Consider the following 26,026-nt stretch of genomic DNA (forward strand, 5'->3'; position numbering starts at 1 on the left):
TTGAGTCCATAGCCTATGCAATGTACATTTGAATTCAACTTTCCTTTGTAGAAAACTGATTTTGTAGTATGCTGGAAAGTTTATGTCTAAATGAGTCAGGAGACTTTAGTATTAAAGATGCTGTACAATCATACGATAATTTAAAAAGACATGTGAAGCAACTATGGAGACAGAATGTATTCAGAAGCAACCAGAAAAGATTCCTGCATGGGAAAATGAATACAGCAAGTGGGATTATAGGAATATAAACAGGAAGTTCATCAAAGCTTGTATAAAACACTTTTCAAGGCAAAAAATGAAGTCATTTCAGCAAAGCAGAAAATGATGCTCAGCTTACTTTCTTTTTCTGTAGTTTTGCAAAATTAGTATATTTTTGTACAAAGAATGAATGAAGCACTTCAATACCATTAGAAGCAAGTACAGAATGTTGAAGCATCTAATATGCCTGTAAACCTAATGACTCAAAAAAAAGTTCTCTGTCCTGGTTCCATAACAACTATATGTGTCAGAACAATCTGTCATCTCAGTTGCAACTCATGTTAAGAAGTTATGATTGAAAAAAATAGAGTCTTTCATCAAAGTTCAATGAAATATTACTGTCCACAAGTTGATCGTTTCTTAATTGGATATTGCTTATCTTTTCTTTTCCACATCATCATGCATCTGAATTCATAATACCGGAGGCTTGTCATTTCGGGGCTTGACAGTCTTCTCATATCAGTATTGGCCAAGGACAGCAGCTATAGTATTTTTATATATAAAAACTATAGTGGTATTTTTTTATTTACAATTTAATTTCTTAGCATAGAGGAAATGGTTCAGAGAGTTTGTAGTTTAATACAAGAATTAAAATTTAAAGAGATTCTGTATTTGTATTACTATAATTTGGCATTGAGGAATTTTTTGTGCTCCGTTGAACATGATTAAAATGTTTGTTTGCTGCAGTTTAAAAACCAGAGATAAATAATTTAAACTTAAGTAAGTGGCATCTTATTTATGAAGAGGTTTGATAGTTTTTTCTTAATATTATTTGATATCTTTACTGTTTTGCATATTACCCAGAATCTCCAGATTGGGACGGAATTTTAAAAACTGTAAATACTTTAGTTAATTAATAAATCATAAAGAGACAACAGAGCATAAAAAATAAACAGTGATAATATATATTTGTATACTGAGATTATTACACAATATACCCAAGGCTTGTGATGAAAAGATATATAATGCTTGGCAGCATTATTATTAGACAAGTATGGTATAATGCTCTTGAAATAATTCATATTACATTTATGCCTTATAAATATAACCGTAGTCGATTATCTCTGAACCTCATTCCCTTTACATTAATTGTACGCTAACAGATTCCTGTCTTTGCTTCCCTAGAAAAAAATGGTAACAGCATACCCATATTTGGGCTTGAGGTTGAGGTTTTTGTCTGATATTTGGGGGCCAGCAAAATAATCTAATGAATTTAATAAATCTTCTGAATTCTGATAAAAAAAAAACTGATCTTTTTTGCACTTCTATGATGAATATACCAATCAGAAATTATTTGCTATACATTGTAAATGATTTAATGCAGTGCTTGGCTCAAAATAGCTTAAAAATGCACTTAGTATACATTTAGAAAAATGAATTTTGTGCAACAACAATGTATTAAATACATTTTTGCAGATTAAAAATCCAATTACTACATTTATGACGGATTTACGATGGATTCATCTGTCTATGATTCTCTCCAAACATTTAATAATGTTACTCAACGGAAATTAGGTTGTGTACCCAGTTTTGTAGGACTAGGAGTGGCAGAGTCTGGGGATGGAGTCAAAAGAGGATTCAGCCTAGAATCTGTACAACCTAGAGTCCAACCCCTCTTGAATTCCATTAAATAGTGCTAACCATTTGTTGATTAGATTCCTGTGCATAGCAGGGGAAATGCTCCCGAATCAGACCGGATCGCCCAGTCTGGTAGCAATCTTGGCTGTTGGTTCGGTGATCCGGTAGCGAAGGTGGAGCGAAGCTCTGTCCACCCGCCCAGGTGTCATTACTTCCTAGTTTTAACCAGGAAGTGATGTGGTTTTTACTTTCTGTGCATGTGCAGAAGGTTTGCGCATGCACAGAAGATCTGCGCACACATGTGACATGTGTGTGTGCTTCCGAACCGGTAAGGAAGCTAAGTAGATTTCACCCCTGGTACATAGGCATGAGTATTAAATCAGTTTAATTGTAATTTAACGTGTAATCCTACTCTTTCACTCCTGACAAATTGCTTTCTAATTCCCATCTAGGCCTGGTATCAAATAAGGTCTTATAATTACTAAATGGCTGAATTAAAAGGCTTTTTAACTTCAGATCTTTGCTTATATTTTTCTGCTAAATTCCAGAAATAAGAGAATGTAATTTCTCCCATGCAGTTTAACTTCAAAAATCTTTTGCAACAAGTGTATGATTGTGTTCTGCAGAGATGTACAAGTAGTTCTTAATTTGCAACCATAATTGAGATGGGAATCTTGGTTGTTGAGTGAAGCCTTTGTTAAATGAGACATCACATGATTGTTTCACTCAATAACTGCAATCCTGGCCTTCCCAGTTGCGGTCATTAAATTTGAATCATGGGTCATTAAATAGACACAATTCTGGTAAGGAGACCCTACCATGCCAGACCCATTTCTCAAAGTCTCAATTACCCTATCAGGCTTTCTTACCAAGGTTACCTTGCCATTCTCCAAGCAGGTATGATCCTTTTCAAGCTTCAGCCAGCTCAGCTGAGCTGCCACTGCCTCTACGCCTCTATTTCATCCCAGGATCAAAGTGCTCCTGTGTATAGATGATGCACTCAGTACTGTGGCTGCTCCTGGGCATTTTTTTAAAAATTGCTGTTATGTCCACAAAAGAGGAAGAACAGAAGTATCTGATTCCAGTACTTAGTACTTGAATTTTAAAAACTGCTGACCCAGATATTAGTAGCCTTACACAGATGTGAATTCCTGTGTTCCTCTTTCCCTTTTGAAAACTTATATATTAGAGGAAGCTGGTAATTACATTTATACATCAACTAACTGTACTTTTTCATTATTCCTTCTTTTTAAAATAGTATAAAACATAATATGAAATGATTTTGCATCATACAAAAAAGTCAATTTCAAGAACTACTTAAACATTTATCTCAACTGTAATTTATCAACTCTAAAAATGTTTATAAATAATACACATCCTACCATATCTGAGTGTAACAAGTAGGCAGTTATTTACCATATTTTATTTGATTGATGAAAAATATAAAATCTTGTCATGCTTCAAAAAAATATGGTTTGGATGAACCTGTTTGAAAATGTAACAAAGGGATTTTTTTCCTGCTGTCTCTGAACCCCAAAAGGTATTATTCCATTCATCTGAGAATAAATTGCCTCCTCTAAGGTATCACATTATTTGCCAGGATCAGCATATAAATCATTAGTTATTAAGTTTTATGTAATTGTTATCTTCAGTGAAAATACCCAACAAACATAACTGTGGCCCACTTTGATTTTATAATAGTTTCTTTGCTCATTTTTATAAACATTAAATTCTAGAGCTTTTGAATCCTTGGACATCCATTATAGCTGAAAATATATGACTTCATTAATGCAGTCCTTCCTTCCTTTCCTCCTTCCCCCTTACCTCCTTCTCTCTCTCCCTCTCTCCCTCCCTCCTTCCTTCCCTCCTGGAGTCACCCTCACCGGAGTCATGTACTATCTATACATTATTTTTATATGATTTTATCTAATTTTGGCAAAGAATATAAGTCTAGAAATCTAAAACGTATTCTAATCACCTTACTCAATAATAGTGTGTAGGTGATTTTCCTATCCTGAAGGACAGAATTTATGTTCTAACAAAATAGCATAGTTTAGATGTTAATCTTTTGTTGACCTTTTGATAGCTTGAATTAATGTTCCAAGTTTAATAAGTTGACTTTAATAGCTTGGATATTGTATTGAGAGGGAAAAAGGAAAGTCATTTGTAGAAAATTAAATTAAATAGGATTGACTTCTGAACAATTTTATTTGCTCAATGGGAACTGCAATAGTTATGGTACATATCCAGTTATGGTATGGTACATACATACACATTTTAATTCAATTGTCCTTTGTCTTTTCATACTTTCCAAATATTTCAATACAAAAAAACAGTCTACAGCTAATAAAAGTGGTGATAGGATACGCATGAGGATTCCAAGTTTCCAAAGTTATCTTCACAATTGTTTAGAAGTAGAGCTGTTTTTATGTAATCAGTACAGGAATCTTAGCTTTTAATTCTTTTCTTAAAATTGCCATGAAATTCCATGGAAATTCATGATGCAAGTGTCAGGTTTCGATGTCATTTCAAATATATGACATCCTATATCCATAATATTTTTCAGCAGTGAAGTTTTATAATACACCATAAATAGGAATGTCTAATCTGCCATAATCTGCAGATTAGGAATATCTAATCTGCCATAATTTTTATGTGGCTCATTACATGCAACCCTCGGGCTTTAATTAGCATGTATAAAGGCAAAATATATTTGCATTCTTTAAATTCTTTCTAATATACGCATTAGTCATGTTGGCTGAGAATGAGAATTGTACTCTAACATATCTGGATGGCATTAGGTTGATAGGAGCTGTTTTAGCTGAAAGAGTTGCCTGTTTAAATGATCTCCTCTATGACTTAACCATACCTGCTGTCCCTCTCATTCGGAAACCTTTTTAGGGAATAGTAATGGTAGTGCATTTCTTTGGATCTTTTTCTGATCTTTTTCCTGAGTTTATGAAACATTATTCAACAAGGTTTGTTTTTATTTCTGATTGTTTTTTTTACTATTCCAGCCATTCTACTGACATATTAAAATTAAATAAACACAGAATTATGCGCATAGCTAGAGATGGTCCACTGAAAATAAGATTGATACTAACTCTTCTTGGATGTTGCTTGTAGAGCAATCGATGCTCAGCATGAAGTTCACATATTTTTTTTAATTCCTGGGCAATGCATTGAAAACATAATTTGGCTTGTATAGAAAATAAATGAGGCATAAGAAACAGCATGGAGGGGAGGGTCTACTTTTATATTTGACCCAAGTTTGGTTTTCATTTGCAGCATTGGCCCATAAATATTGCATGCTTTATATCGGTAATGAGCCTACTAACTTTGGCATGTGGTTAAATAGCAGCATTCTTCATGATGCTATTTGGAAAGCAAATATTTGGCAAATCTGTTGTTGATATGTTGGTGAACACTTTGCCAAACTGCTTTTTCTTCTGTACAGTGTAACTGCCAAAAAAAAATAAGATATGTGATTATTAAGGCTTTATATACTCTTCAAGAGACTTGGAAATTTTATGTTTGCTAAAGTCTATGCCAAGTGGTTTTTATGTTATGCCTCTTATCCTATGATGATATTTTTCTACATTTTGCTTCAGCTGATGAAATTTTCTATATTGAAATATCAGGAATCTACTATATTTATTTTGCTAGGAAGAAATCGTTTTTCCCTCCGGATAATTAACAAGGAATGTTGTGGAGACAGCTGGTTATCTTACATTCCTTGAGAAGAATAAATAACATGCTGTATTTGAAAATTAATAAGGGAGAAATGCAGACATATACTGGAAAGTGTAGGTTAGATGCTGAAAATTAGGCTTTCCATACATACCATCAAGGGAGAAAAGCAGACATTTACTGGAAAGTGTAGGTTAGATGTTGAAAATTAGGCTTTCCATACATACCATCAAGTAAAGCAGAAATTATACACAATCAGATGCTGGCATCAAAAGATATAATATAAGATATAATATTGTAAAATGTCTGCTGGATCAGGCCAGAAGCCCAAAAGACATTCAGGAAGCCTGGAAATACTATTATTATTAATCATTGCATAGTCAGCAAGATATTCAGACTAGATTTGGCATTTTTGTTCACCTACCAAGCCATTCCCAAGGTCCTGGGATAGGCAGACATGTATGTTTAATGGTGCTACAGATACCGTCACAGGAGGTAAGCTGTTCTGACTAAAGATGCTTTTTGCAATTGACTAATAATGAATTTGTCAGTGCCGATGGTGTTCAAGTAGTGCTCTAGTTCAGGGGTCCCCAATCCCTGGGCTATGGCCCACTGCCAAGCTATGGCCTATTAAGAATTGGGTCACACGAGTGGCTGGCCAGAGAATGGATGCACAGCTCAACTTGTGCAAGTGGTGGGCCGGTGGGCAGTTGTATGGATATGTGAGCTGGACACATGCATGCCGGCCTGACACGTGTGTGTGTGTGCTGACCTGCCGCTTGCACGGCCCAGTTCTCCTTTCCCTCCCCTTTGCCAGGCTGCAAAGGTTGTGGAGGGTGCTGCCCTAATTATTTTGTGATTGCACCCAAGGTGCCTATTACTATTGGTACTACCTTTGCTTTCTTTTGCCAAGTCATTCTATTTCTATTTACAGGTCTTTGTATTTGGTATTTTGTTAATCTTCATTCTCTTCTAGTCTGCTTTCTCCAGGTACTGCCACATCCACTATCCAGATTTTTTTTGTCTTTCTTATCAATAATTTTTAAGTCTGGCGTGTTTGTAATGCCTGCTTGTTTGAAATCTAAAATCCCAAAATACTTTAGCTTCTTCATTTTCTATAACTTTCTCTCCAAGTTCTTGCTTGCAGGCAAATGGTATTTCTTGCAGTTCTTCCAATGCACCATTGTTGCTACTCTACCATACGATTGTTTGAAGTCAGTCTGTGCAATCGTTTCGAAGCAGCTAAACAGATGGTCCACTGTTTCTTCAGCTTCTTTGCAGAAGCAGCACTTGCTATCTATCTTCTCAATGTCTGACTTTGCATGCATTTGTACTTATTATTATTAAATATAGACCTATTGCATATCCATATTATGATAAGTGACATTTAAGATAGTTTAACTTAAATTATTAAATTAGTGTGATAATTAATTAAGATCAGATGATCTCTGTTAGCTCATAGTTAATTATGTTTTTAAGAGATTTTAGAAAGTGAGGTTTGACAAACTCAGTATTGATATGGGCTCCATTGTGGCTATGAATTTGATGTTGCTCCCTCCTCAACTGGTGCTCCAATTCATGAGTTGATTACTTTTCTACAGTCTGCTTGTGAGGAGCACCTGTCCAGAGCCCAGATGGAAATTCTCTCATCCTCTCTTTATCTGGGAATTCTCTGTTGGATCAGACTTATCATTGGTCCATCAGTCTTCATCACAGTGCCATCTCCTCTCCTTTAGCTATGATGTGGCCTGCTATTCCTTTCTCCAGAAGTTTAGTTTTCAGCTGTATTTATGGTCTTTAAAAAAAACAATGAAATCCAAGATATAGCTGCAAAATACAAAATATTTTTCCTTTAGTTGTTGTCAAACTAGTTTGAATAATTAAATAAGAACCAATTTTCTTTTTCTCCTTCAATTTCATACAGTGTCAAAGGGGCAGATGCTGGCAATGGGATCCGGATTTTTGTTCCTGATATTCTCATGTTTATTGCTAGCCTGGTCACATGGCTTGTGTGCAGAAACATTGTTCAAAAGCCAGAACAAGAAAATTTGGGAGAATACAATGCACAGTTTGAAAATGAAGACATGGTATGTGTGTATAATTACTCTTTAATTTTTATTTTTATTTTCCTAGTGTGCCTGATACTATGGATGGGCTTTGTAATTTTCTTTTCCAGCTGAAGGGGAAATGCTTTATTATTAATATTATACTAATTGAAGTATTACAATTCCCAATTATGTACTTTCCCACGTATATGGGAATAGGTTTTGCTGCAGATAGTTTTCATTTTTTACTATCTCTTTAGCATTTCTCAAAGGAAATTCCTTTAAAAACAGGGCATCTTATCCTATTTAGAAATGTCAACCATAGGAGTCTGTTACACAGGAGTCACAGTTATGTAAAAAAAAATATCACAGTGCAGTCAACCTATTATTGTGCAAATGGTATGATTATATATTTTATGTAAGTCACATTATAACATGTGATGCAAGTATGTAAACCATGTCAAATGGATCAGTTTGTGTAGTGATTAAAGCACCAGGTTAGAAACCAGGAAACTGAGTTCTAGTCCTGCCTTGGATACAAAGCCAGAAGGGAGACCTGCGGCCACTCGCTCTTATTCTCTCAGCCCCAAGAAGGAAGCCATGGCCCCATTCTCTGCTTTTTACAAGCCATTTGGAAAGCATGCAAATAGCTACCATATGACCGTTGGACACTGTGATGGACATCAATTTACACTAGTTACAAAGCATCCAAATGGGGATTTTGTGACTTCAGGACACTGTGACAGTCATAAATGTCAGGACTGCTTGCAATGCTGTTTTTTTACACCATCATAACTTTAGCATGAGAGTCTGTCAGTAAGCAAGGACTACTTGTATTTGCAGAATCTCCAAGTTTTCAGAATTTCCAAACAATCTGCTAACTTGAAATTTGGTCTTATCCAAATTTTGTAACAGGTCAGTTCAGTGGTGAAATCCAAATTTTTTTACTACTGGTTCTGTAGGCATGGCTTGGTGGGAGTGTTGTGGCTTGGTGGGCATGGCTTGGTGGGCATGGCAGGGGAAGGGTACTGCAAAATCTCCATTCCCACCCCACTCCAGGAGAAGGATATTGCAAAATCTCCATTCCCACCCTACTCTTGGGCCAGGTAGAGGTGGTATTTGCCAGTTCTCCGAACTGCTCAAAATTTCTGCTACCGGTTCTCCAGAATCTGTCAGAACCTGCTGGATTTTACCCCTGGGTCAGTTACAAAAGTGTTGTTGAGACAGATGTTGCTGAGACACATCAGAACCTGGTAAAGGTGGACTATAAAATCATGCAAATTAGTTTACCCATTGTCTTCATAGAAATTCATACTATAGTCGTACATGTATTTACATAGAAATACAGGATTCAGTGGAATTGTTTCTATGAAGAAATACATGGAGAAACTATAAAAACATTAACATTTCCCATATCTACATTCTTTTACTCACATGGATTTCAAAAGTATTATAAATACCAGTCCAATAATCTGGCACACGCTCAGTTTAAAATGCCCTATTTATATTGTCAGAAGGATATTAATGTTTCTTCAGTTAAAAAAGTAAATATGTAAATTATTTTCCTGGTGTGTTTATTTGCTTATTCTGTCAAGGGTTATTTCATGCCTCAGATTCTGAGATTCCCAACAAGGGGACAATAGGTGAGAAGCAAATTCCATGAGCAAAGCAAGGCCAGAGAGAATATCTCTAGTGCCTTTTGCAATGTATTCATACTACACTTTAAAGTACTTTACCACCCCAGTCCCTTTTCCTTTTGGGATGCAATTTGCCTAAGAAATGAAGTTAGACAGCAGTAATGAAATAACATATGTACAGGGAATAAAGCCTTCATACTTTTCATTCATTTGCTTCTGCTCTCTGTTACAGAGCAAATGATGAACATGTGTAGACATTGTTCTTTTCTGAGCACAAAACTATTCAATTATCTGACTAGTACAGGTGTCTTCGTAGTATAGCCCTATACAATATTGTAGGAAAAACGCACTTAGTTCAAATGCTGAATTATATAATTCCATAATGGAATTTCGTTATTTCTAAAAAGCTTGTTAAAGAATCACAAAGGAGTGTTTTGTTTCAGTTTGTCCTTCAAAAGCTGTTCCACTAGGTAAGGATGTAGAACTGATAAATATTGCATTTTGGTTTGGCATTAATGTATGCCCTGCATCCTATGGTTGGCCTTAATTGATTTTGGGTTCTGAAATGAACATGCATTAAAGGCTGCTAATGCAGTACTATTTGGGAGACTCTTCCTTCATTTCTGATTTACAACGCTGCTGCTAAATTTGGGAAGGCAGGTGGGAATCTGCAAACAGAGCTGGAGGTAGTAGGTGTCTTTAAGCAGTTTCATAAACATCATATTCAGTTTCTTTCTGTATTATTTCAGAACACAATGTGAGGGGAAGTGAAACACTCCAGCACTTGTGTCAGGCTCCTCTGGGAGATATTTACAGAGACAAAGATCCTTTTTCAGGAAGAAGTTGATAATCACTTCTCTGTATTCATGCACCCTAAGGGCAATGCCCATCTAATTCTGTAAAAAACCCAACATCAACTGACAATTCTGAATGTTAAAAAAAAACTATTGAACAATGAATGACATTTTCATTATTTATCTATTGCTGACTCAGCATGGACTTTCAGCAGTTTACAAGTATACACACAACATATCTAAAAGCAGTGCAGATCTAACCTATCCTGGTGTACCAATGAGCAAAATAACATAAAGACCCCGAAAAACAAAATTGGCCATTCTGCTGAAGAGCTCCGTTATGGCTGCCTTCCTAAATGTCATCTATATATCTGGGGGTAGGTTATTCCATAGAGAGGGAACATATACTGAAAAACAATGTGCTTTGCTCAAAACTCACATGGGAAGAGAGAGACTTCCAAATTCTCAAAATGATACACTCAGCTTAAATTCCTAATTAATAAGTGTCCATATAACATATTTTCCATGCTTTTCAAATATTTTCAGTTAATCTTCTAGCTATGTAAGAAATTGATGTAACTGATGTAACAGAGTTGGTAAAGTGTTGAAAAATGTCATCACAGAATATCATTGTAGAGCCTGAATGTCATTGCTGCACTGCAGAATTCTATCCAGGAGTTGGACTGAAAAGACTTGGTGATCCAAAATCACCCAACAAACTCTCAAAGCTGAGGGTGCATTGACCAACATAGATTTCATTTATGGAAAAAAATCCATCAATATATTAAATTTTCAGTGAAACAACCTGATAGTTTGGATGTATACAGCGTTGTGTTCACAGACTTTGTGTATTCTTGTTAGATAGATAATAAGTTTACACCTAATATCTAAAGCAAATTATTATAAATAAAGGCTTTTAAAGATTCAGTTCATATTCCTCCTGGAAAGAAACTAATTTATATTTTTTAAAGCAGACAATTTGTCTTGCATCCTCATAAAGACATTGTATAGAAGCTTACCAGTATTGTGACATTAATATAACATATGATAGTATAATTATTATTTATGTGTTATTAATTAAGAACAAAATTTTTAAAGCATTTAAGATATAAAAGCAAAAACGGTTAATAATTACAGTACACTATATAATACACTATAACAGCAAGACTTATAATTCCAGGCATTATTTTGGAATATGTTTGTACATGAACAATTTGTAATACTTTACAAATTACAAGAATGGATTTTGATTTTGACTGGGGACCCCCTGTTGGTGTATGTGTCAATAAGTTCTACAGTACAATATTTTAGGACAATGGTGCATTTGTGTGTGTGTGTATTTATTTCTCACAGAGGAAACATTTAAAAGCTGGATGTTAATAAATCATACTAAAATGTAACTAATGGACATTCTGGCTCAAAATATAGTAGTAGCAGTTACAGCTGCTGTGGTAGCTGTGATCTTCCGGCCTGGACTTTATCTGAATTTGACAGTTTTTAAAAAATGATGTTGAGTGATGGGCTTTGAGACTTAACCTAAATGAGCCTAGTAAAAAAAAAAAAGCATTAAAATGGCAGTTTTAAAGCCTGAAATCCTTTTGGACTTCTGAGTAGATGTGGATCAAATTAGATATTTATCACATGCCCCGGTTCTGCATTGTTATTACTCAGCAAATATTATAGCCTTTGAAATGTGTGTATATGATTGAATAAACTTCCACAAAGTTGTTTACATTTATAATAAGCTTTTTATAAGTAAAAACAAAACAAAACCTTTTCCATGACCCAAATTCCTCAGTGAGATTTCTTTTCAAATAGTCATTTTTTAAAGGGTGCCCAATGTCAGCATCTTTAAAATTTCCCTGACCTGTTTGTTATGTGTTATATAGCATGAACATTGAGAAATTTGGGGGGATCTTGTGAGGTAACTACAAAAAATAGAATTCTTCAAATAAGTTGCTCAATACACATTTTGTATCATAACGTGTAGTGAAAAAGAATTCAAACAAATAAATTGTCAAATGCTGAATGCTTGAATAGAATATAGAATATATTTTATTGGCCAAATGTGATTGGACACACATGGAATTTGTCTCTGGCGCGTAAGCTCTACAAACTACATAGTGATAAATCATAAAATGTAAATGATAAGATACTGTCAAATTTTTTTACTAATTTGCTATTATTCTTCTCATCCTTCCTAGTACCTATCTCTTCCCACTTATGACTATAACCATGTTGCTTGTATCTTTACAATTTATATATTGTTTTAATTGTTTCCTAGTAGGATGATTGCTTATTAGTAACCTATGACTATCTGTTGCGTTGTATCTTATGATTCTTGATGAATGTATTCTATTTTTCTTTATGTACACTGAGAGCATATGCACCAAAGACAAATTCCTTGTGTGTCCAATCACACTTGGCCAATAAAGAATTCTGTTCTGTTCTGTTCTGTTCTGTACTGTACTGTACTGTACTGTACTGTACTATACTATACTATACTATACTATACTATACTATACTATACTATACTATACTATCATAAATCAAAGATACAAGCAACAAAGTTTGTAAGATATCAACAGGAGAAGGTAATAGGAAATATGAGAAAGATAATAGCAATACTGCCCTTCTACAGGTGGTAAATGTCCTTAGGCAAGAGGCATAAGACAGTGCTGTGGGAATTAGGTGTTCAGCAGAGTGATGGTGTGAGAGAAAAAGCTGTCTTTGTGTCTAGTTCAGGGGTGTCAAACTGGCGCCCATGGGCCGGATGCATCATGCACAGGTCATGCCCACGCCAGCTCTGCAAATGGGAGAAATGTTGCAAAACATCACATGATGGCAACGTGACACCACAAGCTTGACAACATGGTCTAGTTGTTTTGGTATGCAATGCCGTATAGTGGCATCCTGAGGGGAAGAGTTGAAACGTTTTATGTCCAGGATGTGAGGGGTCTGTAGATATTTTCTTAGCCCTCTTTCTGGCTCATATACAGGTCCTCAGTGGAAGACAGGCTGGTTGCAATTGTTTTTTCTGCAGTCCTAACTATCTGTTGAAGTCTGTACCTGTCCTGTTTGGTTTCTGTGCCAAACCAGACAGTTATAGAAGTACAAATGACAAACAAAAAGCCTAATAAACTGGGAAATGTTACAAGTGACCTTCTAGACTCTAGAGCATAAGTGGTATGATGGATAAAGGACCAGGTATTGCCTGGAGTAATTTATCACTCCTGAATAAACAAGCAAAGCTCTATTTAAAAGGCTATGTGTGTCTGTGTATGCATGTGTGTGTTTCCCCTCTTTACAAGAGGAACAATAGTTTGAAGGGAAACAATTTTGAAAGAGAAATGCTTCAGAAAGAAGAGAAGGGGAAAAGGAAATAAGCAGTTCCTTTTTACATTTAACAGAGAGCTACAGAAATGTGCCAGATATATTGGTCCCGGTAGCACTGAAATAAACCACCTGCAAAATGATATAGGGGAAGAGAATACTAAAGCTCTGAACCTCTCCCTACCACACTTTCAGGACAATGGTTGTGTTTGGGGTTCCCACTAGTAGATAACACTGAGTGGAAGAAAGAACAGCTGGAAATTCACCATGTGTGTTGCAATAAAAGCAAGTCATGTTCCATTCCATAGGGGCAGCAACAATAAAAGACTGTGCAGACAGATCTAGATTTTGCTCCCATCTCTTGTGGATGAGCAATGTGGATAAGCAATGGAAATAACAGTAGAGAAGATTTTATAGGGAAAGTTATTGGATTGAGATGATTAGGGAGAAGAGAATGTCATGGATGGGGAAAAAAAGATAGGAAGTGTTTACAATTATTGGAACAACAGATGATCAAATAACTAAGATTATGGGTATCCAATTACAGGATAGAATCAGGAGACAGTAATTGTTTAGGCAACATATAGAAGAAAAAAGTAAGAAGAAACTGTCTACAAAGAAAGCCAGAATAGTTAGCATTAATTTAGGAAACACTTGCCTTTGGACTCATAATCAATCTCTGTATTTTGGGTGATTTGTGTTAAGTAGATTCATTATATATTTTTGCAATTTTCTATTTGTAGAATGAAATTGAGAGAATAGAGGCAGAAGATGCATTAATATGTGAAGATCTAGATGATGCAGAATGTGGAGAGGAAGAATTTGAAGAAACCACAAAATTAAAAATACTCCGGAGAATTGCCTCCATAGCTTCCAAAGTGAAGGAAATTATTGGTAACCTTATAACCATAGCTGGAAAAGTTGTTGTTACAATTTTACTTGGTACAACAGGTGGGCTCTCTTCCTTCGCTAAGTTCCTCAATAATGGTTGCAATTATGATTGCCTTTAATACTTTTAGTACACTTGAATAGACTTTTTGATAAATAAAAATATAGCGACCTCATTTATATCAAATTTCATTGCTTTTGCATATATTTATTATTCCTAAAATGTGTTATGAAAACTAGCCCCATCAGGCATCCAGCCTATAAATGGCAAGATACATAAACGGATAACTATATTATCATAAGAACAAATGAATAGCTGTGTTACACTGGTTCAAATAATGTAGATTATCAAATTTATAGATGAATACATGTATTTCTGCTTTGTGTTAATTTCGAATCACACATATATAAATGTATCACTTTCAGTTTTATACAGTACTGATATGTTCTAAAGAAAAGTTTTTGCATTTAAATGTGCATTCTAGAATACACTGTTTTTTAAAGTTCATTTACCGATGCTTCTTTCTAAAAGTATATTTTGATGGTATTTTATGTGTTGAGAATTATATCAAGCCACTCAGGTTGGTTCATAAATAAATTCAACTTTGTGCAATACAGAATATTAAAATGCTATCATGGTTAATAATTTCTATTGCAATACTTTTAAACATCATGCTTAATCCATATATAATGAGTATAGAACATTTACCTTCCATTAATTTTTTATAGGAATGATGTTGCCTTCCCTGACTTCAGCTGTATATTTTTTTTTATTCTTGGGCTTGTGCACATGGTGGTCCTGTTGTCGAGCATTTGATCCTCTGATCTTCAGCTGCCTTTGTGTGTTAATGACAATATTCAGTGGAGGCCATTTAATTGCACTTTATCTGTACCAATTACAATTTTTTCAGGAAATCATTCCACCTGGTGACTATTATGCCCGGTAAGAGGTTTTATCAGCATTTTTTAAATAAATGGGATTATAGCAAAATAGAACTGCTGGCTATTGGAATAGATGGTAAAAGATAAAGATGGAATGCATTGAGAGAAATGTAAAATATACGTTACAGTGTAAAATCAATACATTTTTAAGGAATTTTGTTTATTTATTAAATTTATATGCCACCTACATCACTACCCATAGTGACTTTGGTCAGCTTACAATGCCTTAAAAACAAAAATATGAAAACATTGCAATTAACAAGAATTAAGTAAAAGCTAAAAACCAAGAAAACAAGATGATGTGGGCATAGGCATTTATCTTTCATTCAACCAACCACTATAGCACATCCCCATCAGGGCCCTATGCCAAATGGCACAGCCATATTTTAAGATCCTTCTGGAAGGCCAGAAAGATGGGGGCAGATCTCACCTCTAGCAACAAGATGTTCTCAGAGGACAGAACACAGAAGGCTCTGTGCTGGCTGAAATTCCTTGACTAACAGGCTCTACAGCAGGCCCCTTCTGCTGGTGGATACGTGTTGATTTGGAGAAAAAAGAGGTATGTTATTTAAGGAAAAAAAGGTTAGAATGGCAAAATAATAGGTGTGGCAGATATTACGTATATTGGCTGCCGAACTTATGGAACTTCTCTGTAGGATTGATACTGAACTGATCCATTCTGTAGGTTTAAAAAATGCCAATTGGGGGACATCCATTTTTTAAAAATTGAAATTTTAGGATAAAAAAATGTTACTCACAGAATAAAATAATACAATGAATTTCAAATGTAGAGACGAAGACTAGGAAGTTGACAAGATATCTACCTTGTCTATTGGAATAGGAGATCTATTATCTCCCAGTAAGTCCAGAAAAAGTAACACACCAAAATTAGTTATTTAGATGGATAACATTTTTGTTTACTTTGCTAAGCGAATTTGCTTGATTTTTTTTTATATAGGAAGCAATCTTGTAAATGTATTATTATATAAAGATTTATTTTAGGAAAAAATCTGTTCAGAGTGCCTAAATCAGGGGTGTCAAATTTGCGGGCCAGATATGTCATGTGCTGGCCATGCCCACCCCTGGTTTAACGAAGGGGGGATACATCATGTGACAACGTGGCGCCATGAGTTCTACACCCCTGGCCTAAATCTATTCCTATTGAGTTTGGGGATAAAGATAAAGTATTAATACCTGTTACTGGGGAGGAGGGGGGGTTGGAGTGACAAGACAGAAATCTGTTACAGGTTGAACTTCTAAAAGGCACAAGTTTTAACTAATTATTGTTATTATAGTCTGCATAACAATGCTACCTGCTTTGCTCTATGACTGAATGTGTGTGAAAATGCAAGCTTTTGTCTGCCATCTACAGGCCAGACCAGGTCAGGCCAGGCCAGGCCAGTGTAGAAAAAAAAGATAAATGGAAATCCTTAAACAATCATTTATATTTCATTATTCAAAAGTGCAAAATTGTATGGTTTAAACTTGCAGAATTTGTGCTGAAGCTAGGAAGCAGCAGATTCTCATTATTGCTAATTTTCTGATTTTTTAGGTAATATTTTCAAATCTTTTAACATGGGATGCATTACAGTATTTTTTAAAAAAATTATAATGCAGTTTATGATTCTAAACACTACATTTAAAATAGACCAGTAGTTTGGCACAAAAATAATATTACTAGGCCTTTTGTATCTTGTTCAAGTACACACAATCCACTCTGTGTTTTTTATTTGTGTACATATTTGACTGTGTATGTGTGTGTGGGGGGGAGAGAGAGAGAGGAGGAAGAGGAGGAGAAGAAGAAAAAGGAGGGGGAGGGGAGGGGAGGGGAGGAGGAAGAGGAGCAGCAGCAGCAGCAGCAGCAGCAATATTTCAATCACAAAAGAGAAATTAATAATTATGAGGCACTCATCAGTACCTAGAAATTGTCAAAATTATTGAATTCAATTGAACTGCACTGAACCTGCCACAAGAGGAGGATATGCCTGTGTTTAGTTTCCCTTTCTTTGCTAAGCAGCAAGATACTCAGCAGCAACCAGGTATACAGATATTCCTTTCAAACAAGGGAGGAAAAATGTTAGGAAGATAAATGCATCAAGCAAGTGTCGGTAATAAATCGGTGTGTGTGTGTGTAATTTTTTTTTTTTTTGTAATCAACTATTCTGCATAGTGGAACAAGAATAACCACTGTTTTCCTGTTTTTGGAAAGCAGCAATAGTTCTCCCTTGACATCATCACAAACCTTAATGCTACATCAGTATCTTGCATTTGTATTAAGGTCACAGGTTGCGAATGTGTCAGGAAAAGCAGATCAAAGTGCATATACATAGAGATATCCTTATATTAATTTACTAAGCTTTTGCTGGGAAAATACATTTACAGAGGAATAGTGTTACAACCATCTGCTACATTTACTTTTACAGTATATTGTGTAATGTTATTTTAAAAAGTCGTAACATTCTTTTTGGCATCCATAATCATGTTAATGTTCTTTTCTAAATTGCCCATTTTAATGAAATATACTTCATCAAAATTGTCATTAGAAAATTTAAATTCATATTTCCTTTTCTCTGTTTGTAGACAATTTGATTAAAAAGATTTACACATTTCTTTCAAAGGATATTATTTTTACAGTACGATATGCAAAGCAATTTTTCAAAGACAATAAAAAAAATCAAATTAAAAATCAGTATGAATCAAGGAAAAAGAACTGTAAAAGCAGGATGTTTTATGAATGTACATTCAAATAAAACTCCTTAAGATTTCTCATGAAAACAAGGAATGAAAGGCTTATATATAAAATTCCTAGAAATATAGAACGTAAATTACATGACCTTAGAGGCCATCCAATTCAACCCTATCTCGGTAAAAACTGTCCACAACAGGTGGCCATTCAAACTTTATGTGAAAAGCTCCAAACTTTTCTTGGTAGATTCTGCCCTTGTTAAATAATTATTACTATCCAGAAATTCATTCTAATATTTAAACTGGGTCTTCTTTTTAATGTCAATCTGTCGGACCTGCTCTCAGTTTTAACAGAGAAGAGGTCTGGTTCCTTTTCCATGTTAATTTTTCAGATGTTTGTAAATTGCTGTCTTATCTCCCCTGTCTTCTTTTGCAAAGAAAACATGCCCGGCTTCTTCTACCATTCTCATGAGGCTTGATTTCCAGTGCTGTATAATCGTAGTAACTTTCCTCTGAATCTGTTCCAGAACTGGACACAATACTTGAAACATGTTGTCATGCATATCTGTATGTTAATGCAGGTCAAAACTGCATTGGACTTCATATTTTATATGAAGTATTTTATATACATATTATTTTAGCACAATGTTGGTAAAATACAATGTATTTTATGCATGTTGATAGGAATAATCAAATGTATAGGTGCACAGTTGAAAACTTACAGTAGCTTGGTTGTAGTGAGTGTGAGAGTAATCTATAAATTCTAATTTAGAGGATCACTTGCTCAGGTATGAACAAGCAATGGGACGCAGCAATTAAAATACCACGAATTATGTATCCAAACAGTATAGAGTGTTTGCTCAGGCACTTATTCTAATCAGATTCTGCAAATCCACATTTTCCCCATAATCTTGTTTCTGCAGGCTTCAGAAATCCCTGGATATATGATAGCCCTTCACTTGCCCCCTATTTCTTATAAACATGAGTTTGCTAGATTAAAGTGTTTAAACTGTTCTGGATTCACGGTTGAGCTTAGAAGACCAGATAACGACCGTGACCAGGGGGGCATTCGCCCAGATACGTCTGGTGCGCCAGTTGCGTCCCTACTTGGACCGAGATGCCCTACGCACAGTTACGCATGCGCTGGTCACCTCACGGATTGACTACTGCAATGCTCTCTACATGGGGCTGCCCTTGAGGACCACTCGGAGGCTTCAGCTGGTGCAGAATGCAGCCGCACGGGTTGTGATGGGAGAATCCCGATACTCCCATGTTACACCCCTCCTGCGTGGTTTGCATTGGCTACCGGTTGCCCTCCGGGTGAGATTCAAGGTGCTGGTGTTGACCTATAAAGCCCTACATGGCTTAGGACCAGGATATTTGGCGGACCACCTACAGCCAGCAACAACATCCCATTGCCCGGTTCGCGCCCATAGTCAGGGCCTACTCAGGGTGCCGTCGGCTAGACAGTAGCGGCTGGTGGCCCCCAGGGGTAGAGCCTTCTCGGTTGGTGCGCCCACCCTCTGGAATCAACTCCCCTTGGAGCTCCGACTAGCGCCTGACCTTCGCACCTTCCGCCGGGAATTAAAAACTTGGCTTTTCAAATCCCTTGACCTGGACTGATGACGGGGTTTTAAGGGTTTTAAGGGTTAATTTTAAATTTTTTAGATTTTAGTTTTTATTTTTATTGTGGCTTGTGTTTTATTGTTGTGAGCTGCCCTGAGTCCATTGTGAGATAGGGCGGCATATAAGCCGAATAAAATAAAATAAAATAAATAATTAAATAATGTTTTAATGTTTTATCTGTGTTTTATGATGATGTCAGCTGCCCAAAGTCTTTGACAGTGAGATTGGTGGCATATAAATTTAATGAATGAATAAATGTTTTTGACTGACATAATCCTATACTTCAGAAGCATGGAATAACTCCAAAGTTATCCAAAAATCTGCTGCTTCCTATTTAAATTTCTTCCTATAGTTACAAATTTGCTTTAGAGGCTCTCAATGTGTTTCAGCATCAATGAGAGTGAGAAGGTAGATCAGGTCCTTCATTATAGCAATTATGTCAAAGCACTTGGTGTTAACTGTTTCTTCAGTTTTTAACAAATTGTTAAAATATTTATTTTCTGCTTGGCTTTCATGCACAGGAAAATATCACTGTTTAATTCTGCTCTTAATTTTGCTGTGATGCTTCTTAATACTTATGAAGATTTTGAAAACAGAATCAGTAACCTGTGGCATAACTTTGATTAATCTGAATATTAAAGAAACAAACTGAAACAATTTGAATTTTGTAGCAACTTTCAGTTTTCTATGATGAAAACCATACATCTTATTACGATTGTTGGGAATTATGGAAGTTGAAGCCTGTATTAAATGCAAAAGATTGTGGAAGGATGGCTTGGATGAAATGTTGTATTTATGTAATGCCCTATTTTTACAGGTTGTTTGGTATCACTCCAGTTATTCAGTCCAACTGCTCAAGCACCTGGAAACTAATAACCAACCAAAATTTGAATTGGTACCACCATACCAACCCTATCTTGCTGCTACTCTTATATTATACCCTAGCAACTCTGATTCGACTTTGGTTAAATGAACCTATTGTACAGGTGAAATAATTACCTTAATTTTTTTTTTTTAAAAAAAAAATCTTTATAACAAATGCCTACAAATCTGTTCAAATTGCTTTTGACCCTGGTGCATAAAAAAGGACTACCATTGGATTATGGTAAGGAGCCTTGGTGGCCTAGCAGACTAAAGCACTGTTAAGTAACACCAGCTGCTTGCAATTACTGCAAGTTCAAATATTATTATTTATTTATTTATTAGATTTATATATCACCAGGCTCAAGGTTGATTCAGCCTTCCATCCTTTCGAGGTAGGTAAAATGAGGACCCGGTTTGCGGGGGCAATACGCTGACTTTGTATAAAAAAGAACACTGCTTAGGGGGCCCCGAAAGCCCTACTAAGCAGGTATATACAAAAAAGTATGAAGGCTATTGCTTGACTCATTGTAAGCTGCCCTGAGTCTCCGAAAAAGGGCGGCATATAAATCGAACCAATAAATAAATAAATAAATAAATTATAAATGAAACTTTTCCCGTTCTCCTCCAAAATATTACTAATATGTAACATTCATCTGCGATATGCCACAACAGAGTTTTCAGTTTTTCTCATGTTTCCTATCTCAAAATTGTACTGCCAGCATTGAACAATTGCAGTCTGACACAATTTCAAGAACCACAAAACAGAGCTGCCTGAAGTTGTTTGTCATCCTTGACATAAGGTGATTTATTTAATTTAAACTAAATTAAACTAAAGCTCTGTAGTACTTAGAAACATGTTTTATAATGGCTTCCTATCATATATACAGTATATAGTTTTCATTGACATTTATGAAAATAATTTCAGAAATTCCATAAAAATATTGATTACAATATTTTATTTATTTATTTTATTGCAAGCATAGTGGCTGGCACAAGTTTCTTTCCAAATATTTTGGAGGAATTGAATAAAAAGTCATAGTAAATGTTTAAGCTGGGATGATGTTTTTATCTGTGGTTAAATGCACAAATACTGTATATAGTCCTACATAAAATAATTAAATATATTTGTATTAACATTTAAATTATATACAAGCTAATATTTATATATATTGATGAAAAAATTATATTGTTTTATTGGACACAGCTTATGATAGCATGAAAGCTGACATGGTAGAAGATGACTAGGCAAAATGCTTCTTATTTTACTATGACTATATTCCCAACTGCTTATAATCATACACTAGGCAGGAAGATCTGTGAAATATGGCTCCTGTTTGGCAAAATGCGGTTACTGTTGCCCGTTGATGTTTGTCCATTATTTAAACTGTTCATGGAGAAGATACTGCACCTGATTTGGTGAAATTCTTAATTTATGAGGACTAGAGTGAAAAGCAATTTGGATTGTATATACAGTAAACTATATAGATTTATTTCTTAGATTTTCAGACAGTGGGCAATGACTTTTTTTGTTTCAAAAGTTAATAATCTTTTTACATAGATTAACTCTCATTTTCAAAATTATTCCAGAGTTAATCTTTCTTTCTTTTTCTTTTTTCTTTTCTCATTTAGCAGATGCCTGATGATGATAAATCAGATATAAATAAGGAAGATGAAATAGAGGGCACCCCAATTCAAATAACTGCAGACAGAAGACGCAGCTTGTGGTATACAAGTCACTACACAACTGATGAAAGAAAAGTAAAGTTTAAAGGAATCAGTTAATCTAATTTGTACTCCTTAGATCTTTTAGCAAGAACTGAGTGTGCAAGTGTTCACTTCTGGTCTGGAGACAATTGCTAAACTATTCTGGTAGATCTCCAAGAGGCCAGATACAAGGTTTTACAATTCTAATTTATTTTGTGATTATCAGCAATAACTTTAACCATGCATTTAACCATCATTGAGTAGTTACAGATAATCCTTGGCTTATAACCGTTTAACAATGGTTCAAAGCTACAACAGGCTGAGACAAAATGATTTATGACCTATCCTCAACATTCCTGCAGTCAAGTGGTTACCATTTGAACGCTTGGCAACCAGTTCATATTTACAATGGTTGTGGGTTTTGCAGCCACTCAATCACAATTTGCAAAGTTTCCAGCCAGCTTCCAACAAAGAAAGACAATTGTGGAAGCCAGATTCACTTCCACAAATTACAACCATATGATTTGCTTAATGAACAGGGTAATTCACTTTATGACTGTAATAAAAATGGCTGTAAAACCGAGTCCTTGGTAATGTGATGATTCACTTAATGACAGCATTGCTTAGCAACCAAAATTCTGGTCCCAATTGTGGTCGTAAATCAAGAATTACCTGTATGTTGCTGTTGTACACTATTTGGAATAAAATTCACTCTACCTTATATAGTTTAATATAGATTTTCAGCATGCAGTCATTTTGATACTAAGATCTGTCATTCTTAAGATTTATTTTATTGTTATTACTATTATTGCATCTTCTGAACTAACAAATTATTCTTGCTTTGCTTTTGCAGCTTTTATCAATGACTCAGGATGAACACAAGCCATCTGATGTTAGTACATGGTTTCAAAATTGCAGTCAATTTGCACAATAAATTTGTTTCTGTTTCTGTCAATTTTTTAATGTAGGGATTCAAGGATTTGGTTGAGTAGAAGTTGATCCAAATTATCTGTCAGACAGTCAGCTTAGGCATCGGACTTCCTGCTGTTGTCTCCTGCATCTAGGATTTCTTTACAATCATACAACCAAGTCAAACTGTCACAGTTTCAGTGCCTCCTTTTGGTAGCAGTTTCTGCCTGCCCAAGTCTAACAAAATCACATCTGTCCAGCCAGCAGTCACCTTGCTTTTCAATAACATTTCTAATACCAAAGAATATATATGTAGTCCTGATTTAGCGACTGCCTCATTTAGTGACTATTCACATTTATGATGATGATGAAAAAATAACTTTATTACCAATCCTCACTTTTGCAACCTTTGCAGGACTGCAAAGCAAAGGAAAGCTGAAATAAGGTTTTACGCACAGTTGCAGTTTCACTTAGCAACTGCTTCATTTGACAATCAAGTTTCCAGCCCCAACTGTGGTCACTAAATAAGGACTACCTTTATAGTTTCTGCATAGACTACATAGACATTTCATTTATCCCTAAGCATGCATAGTGAATGGACATGGCTGGTAGGATCTGCTTTTGTCTGAGTATTAAAATGGAGAGCTATAAAACAGATCATGGTCAAGATAAAAGAAAATGTTTATAGCTCAAGGTTGAAATGTGGGTTTCTTGGTTTTCTTTGAGCTTGGTTGTTTTCTTGCAGACATTTCTTTGGCTGTTTATTATTAGCTTCTTCGACAGTTCCTCGGTTAGGGGATTGTTTACTTGAGCAACAATTAAGAAGTAAATGATGGCCCAACCAAACTTTCCAAACAAATTAACAGTAAACAGCCCAATTAAGGAACTATCAAGTCCACTCCCATCAATACTGACAGGACAAGTCACTAGAATATAAACTGAGAGCAAACCCTACTCCCTATTAACACAGATGACGTTACCTAGTTTGGGTAATGAAGTATCTGCAAGAAAACAATCAAGCTCAGAGAGCACCAAGAACCCCTCAGATCATGGCCATTTGGAGTCTTTCTTAAGAACATGGATTTCCTAATTTGCATTGCATCGGGACTGAGTCTTTTGCTACATATTATCCAGTATTTGCTAATTAAGAGTGTTAGGGCCTTTCATAATTAAACAATCACCTCAATACATTAAAAAAAACTGATTGTCTTATTCTGCAATATTCTGCAATTTATCAAAGCATAGTTCTAATATAAAAGTAGTTTTACATAATCCCATATTTTGTTTTATTATTTTATGTAATATTTTATGTAATAATTGCAGTCTTATGAAAATGCAAATACAGCCCTTTTGGAATAGATTAATATATATATATATATTCCAGCATCCTGTTTCCTTAAAGTAGACAGATGTGTATGGAAAACTACAGGCAGGACATTATGGTAATAATGACCCGCATTTGGAACTATTGTGATTCTGGAATGATGCAGAAGGCCTAAAGAATGGCCTTGAAAGACAGTGCCATTACAGAGGCGATGATCAGATAAGTGTATCTTGTCCATTCCAAGAAACTAACTTGAGAAAATGCTTCAGATTGATCCTCCCTAATTCACACAATGTAAAGCTGTTCTAATAAAAGTAACTTTGGATCTTTATGTCATTGGTTTCTAAGTCTGGTCTAGTTTCTAAAGCTGATAGGTATACTATAACTATTATTATATACCATGTAAGAAACACAGAAAAATATTTTACTGTTGCATACAAAATTGCTATTGACATTATGGACAGTTCGTGAGCAAAATTATTTGAAAATAGAGTTCATTAAATTAAGTTGAATATACCTCTATATAAGTGTTCTTTAAGAAGCAAGTGATTTGGGTATTAGAGGTTTGTATGTGTACCAATAAGCAAGCATTATTCAATCTTCTGAATGTCTGAGTGTGTCCCATTTTGTATTTAATCTATATGGTTGAGAAAGAAAATGAAAGCAGCACTGAATTTATATCAAGAAAAGTAGTAGAAGTGATTGCTTTCACTTCTACTTGTTGCCTGTTTTCAAAAGATTCCTCTGATCCTCATTCAACAGGTCCTGCTTGTGACACTGAATGGTACACCTGTTGATTATCAAAGCATACACCCTTTGCGCCCTATAGAAAATGGGCCTGCCAAGACAGATATGTACTCAAGACCACAATACAAGTGGGATCCCTCAGCTAACGATCTAGGTAGTCATCAAAATGTGAGAATAAATGGTTGTATGTTTTAATTGTTTAAATGTATATTCATCTACTGTTTTCATTTTACCAAGGGAGGACAGGGTGCCATCCTATAAATCACCTATATCATCCATTTTGGCATCCCAATCCATACCTTCCTATGGTGTCTGCAATTAACGTGGGGGCTGTTGGGGTGTGTATCTTGCTGGAGAAGTTACTATAATGATAATGTGTGCTTTCCATCTTTAAGTGGATTGGCAGAATACTGCTAGCACAGCAAAAAAGTAGTGGACCTTTGTTTAATAGTGATCTAAATTTCCTAGGAGGTTAGGTCCTTTGGCTTTCCTGGTGTTCAACAACCTTGCCTAGGCTATACAGATCTGATTATATATCCACACACACCCCTCATCATTGTGCAAAATATTTGTGGGTTCCTGCCATATTCTGTCATTTTGTTTATAGCTTTCAATTATCAGATTACCTAAATTAGTTTCTGAACCTATAATCACATACACATTATTTGCAATTCATACAGTTCTTTTTATTTCTCAGAAAAGAAAGAAGAGGAGGAAGAGGAAGGGGAGGAGGAGGAGGAAGAAGAAGAAGAAAATTCAGAGGAAGAAAAAAACTCCAAAGTTCATGCAATGGTCTCAGTTTTCCATTTTATCATGAAACAGAGTTATGTCTGTGCTTTGATTGCCATGATGGTAGGTTGTATTCTTGGTCCACCTTGAAATCAAGACAATGCTGTGATCCAGGAAACATTTTATGATTAGTGATGTTGTTTACATTTGTTCTTTCTGATCTTTATCACTGCAAGTCTGCTTGAATTAATGAAAGAGCATCTTCACATTACA

The 26,026-nt window shown here is 35.3% G+C and overlaps 1 protein-coding gene across 5 annotated transcripts in view; it reads left to right on the forward strand.

Moving 5' to 3' along the window:
- Positions 1-26,026, forward strand: part of PIEZO2 (piezo type mechanosensitive ion channel component 2) — a 205,653-nt gene that overhangs the window by 107,570 nt on the left and 72,057 nt on the right. For 3 of the 5 annotated variants that reach the window (XR_015733592.1, XM_034429440.3, XM_034429444.3), the window contains exons 5-12: positions 7,451-7,613; positions 14,079-14,286; positions 14,953-15,166; positions 20,294-20,462; positions 21,970-22,098; positions 22,898-22,936; positions 25,040-25,178; positions 25,722-25,876. Coding sequence is in view for 4 of the 5 variants with exons in the window: in XM_034429440.3 (XP_034285331.2) it covers positions 7,451-7,613; positions 14,079-14,286; positions 14,953-15,166; positions 20,294-20,462; positions 21,970-22,098; positions 22,898-22,936; positions 25,040-25,178; positions 25,722-25,876 (1,216 nt within the window). In the remaining variant the exon portion in view is untranslated. The remainder of the gene's footprint in view (positions 1-7,450; positions 7,614-14,078; positions 14,287-14,952; positions 15,167-20,293; positions 20,463-21,969; positions 22,099-22,897; positions 22,937-25,039; positions 25,179-25,721; positions 25,877-26,026) is intronic. The other 2 variants (XM_034429441.3, XM_087891312.1) reach the window with 1 other exon arrangement.

The sequence above is a fragment of the Pantherophis guttatus genome, chromosome 3 (assembly GCF_059756535.1).
Source record: "Pantherophis guttatus breed Tessera chromosome 3, ASM5975653v1, whole genome shotgun sequence".
Taxonomy (NCBI): Eukaryota; Metazoa; Chordata; class Lepidosauria; order Squamata; family Colubridae; genus Pantherophis; species Pantherophis guttatus.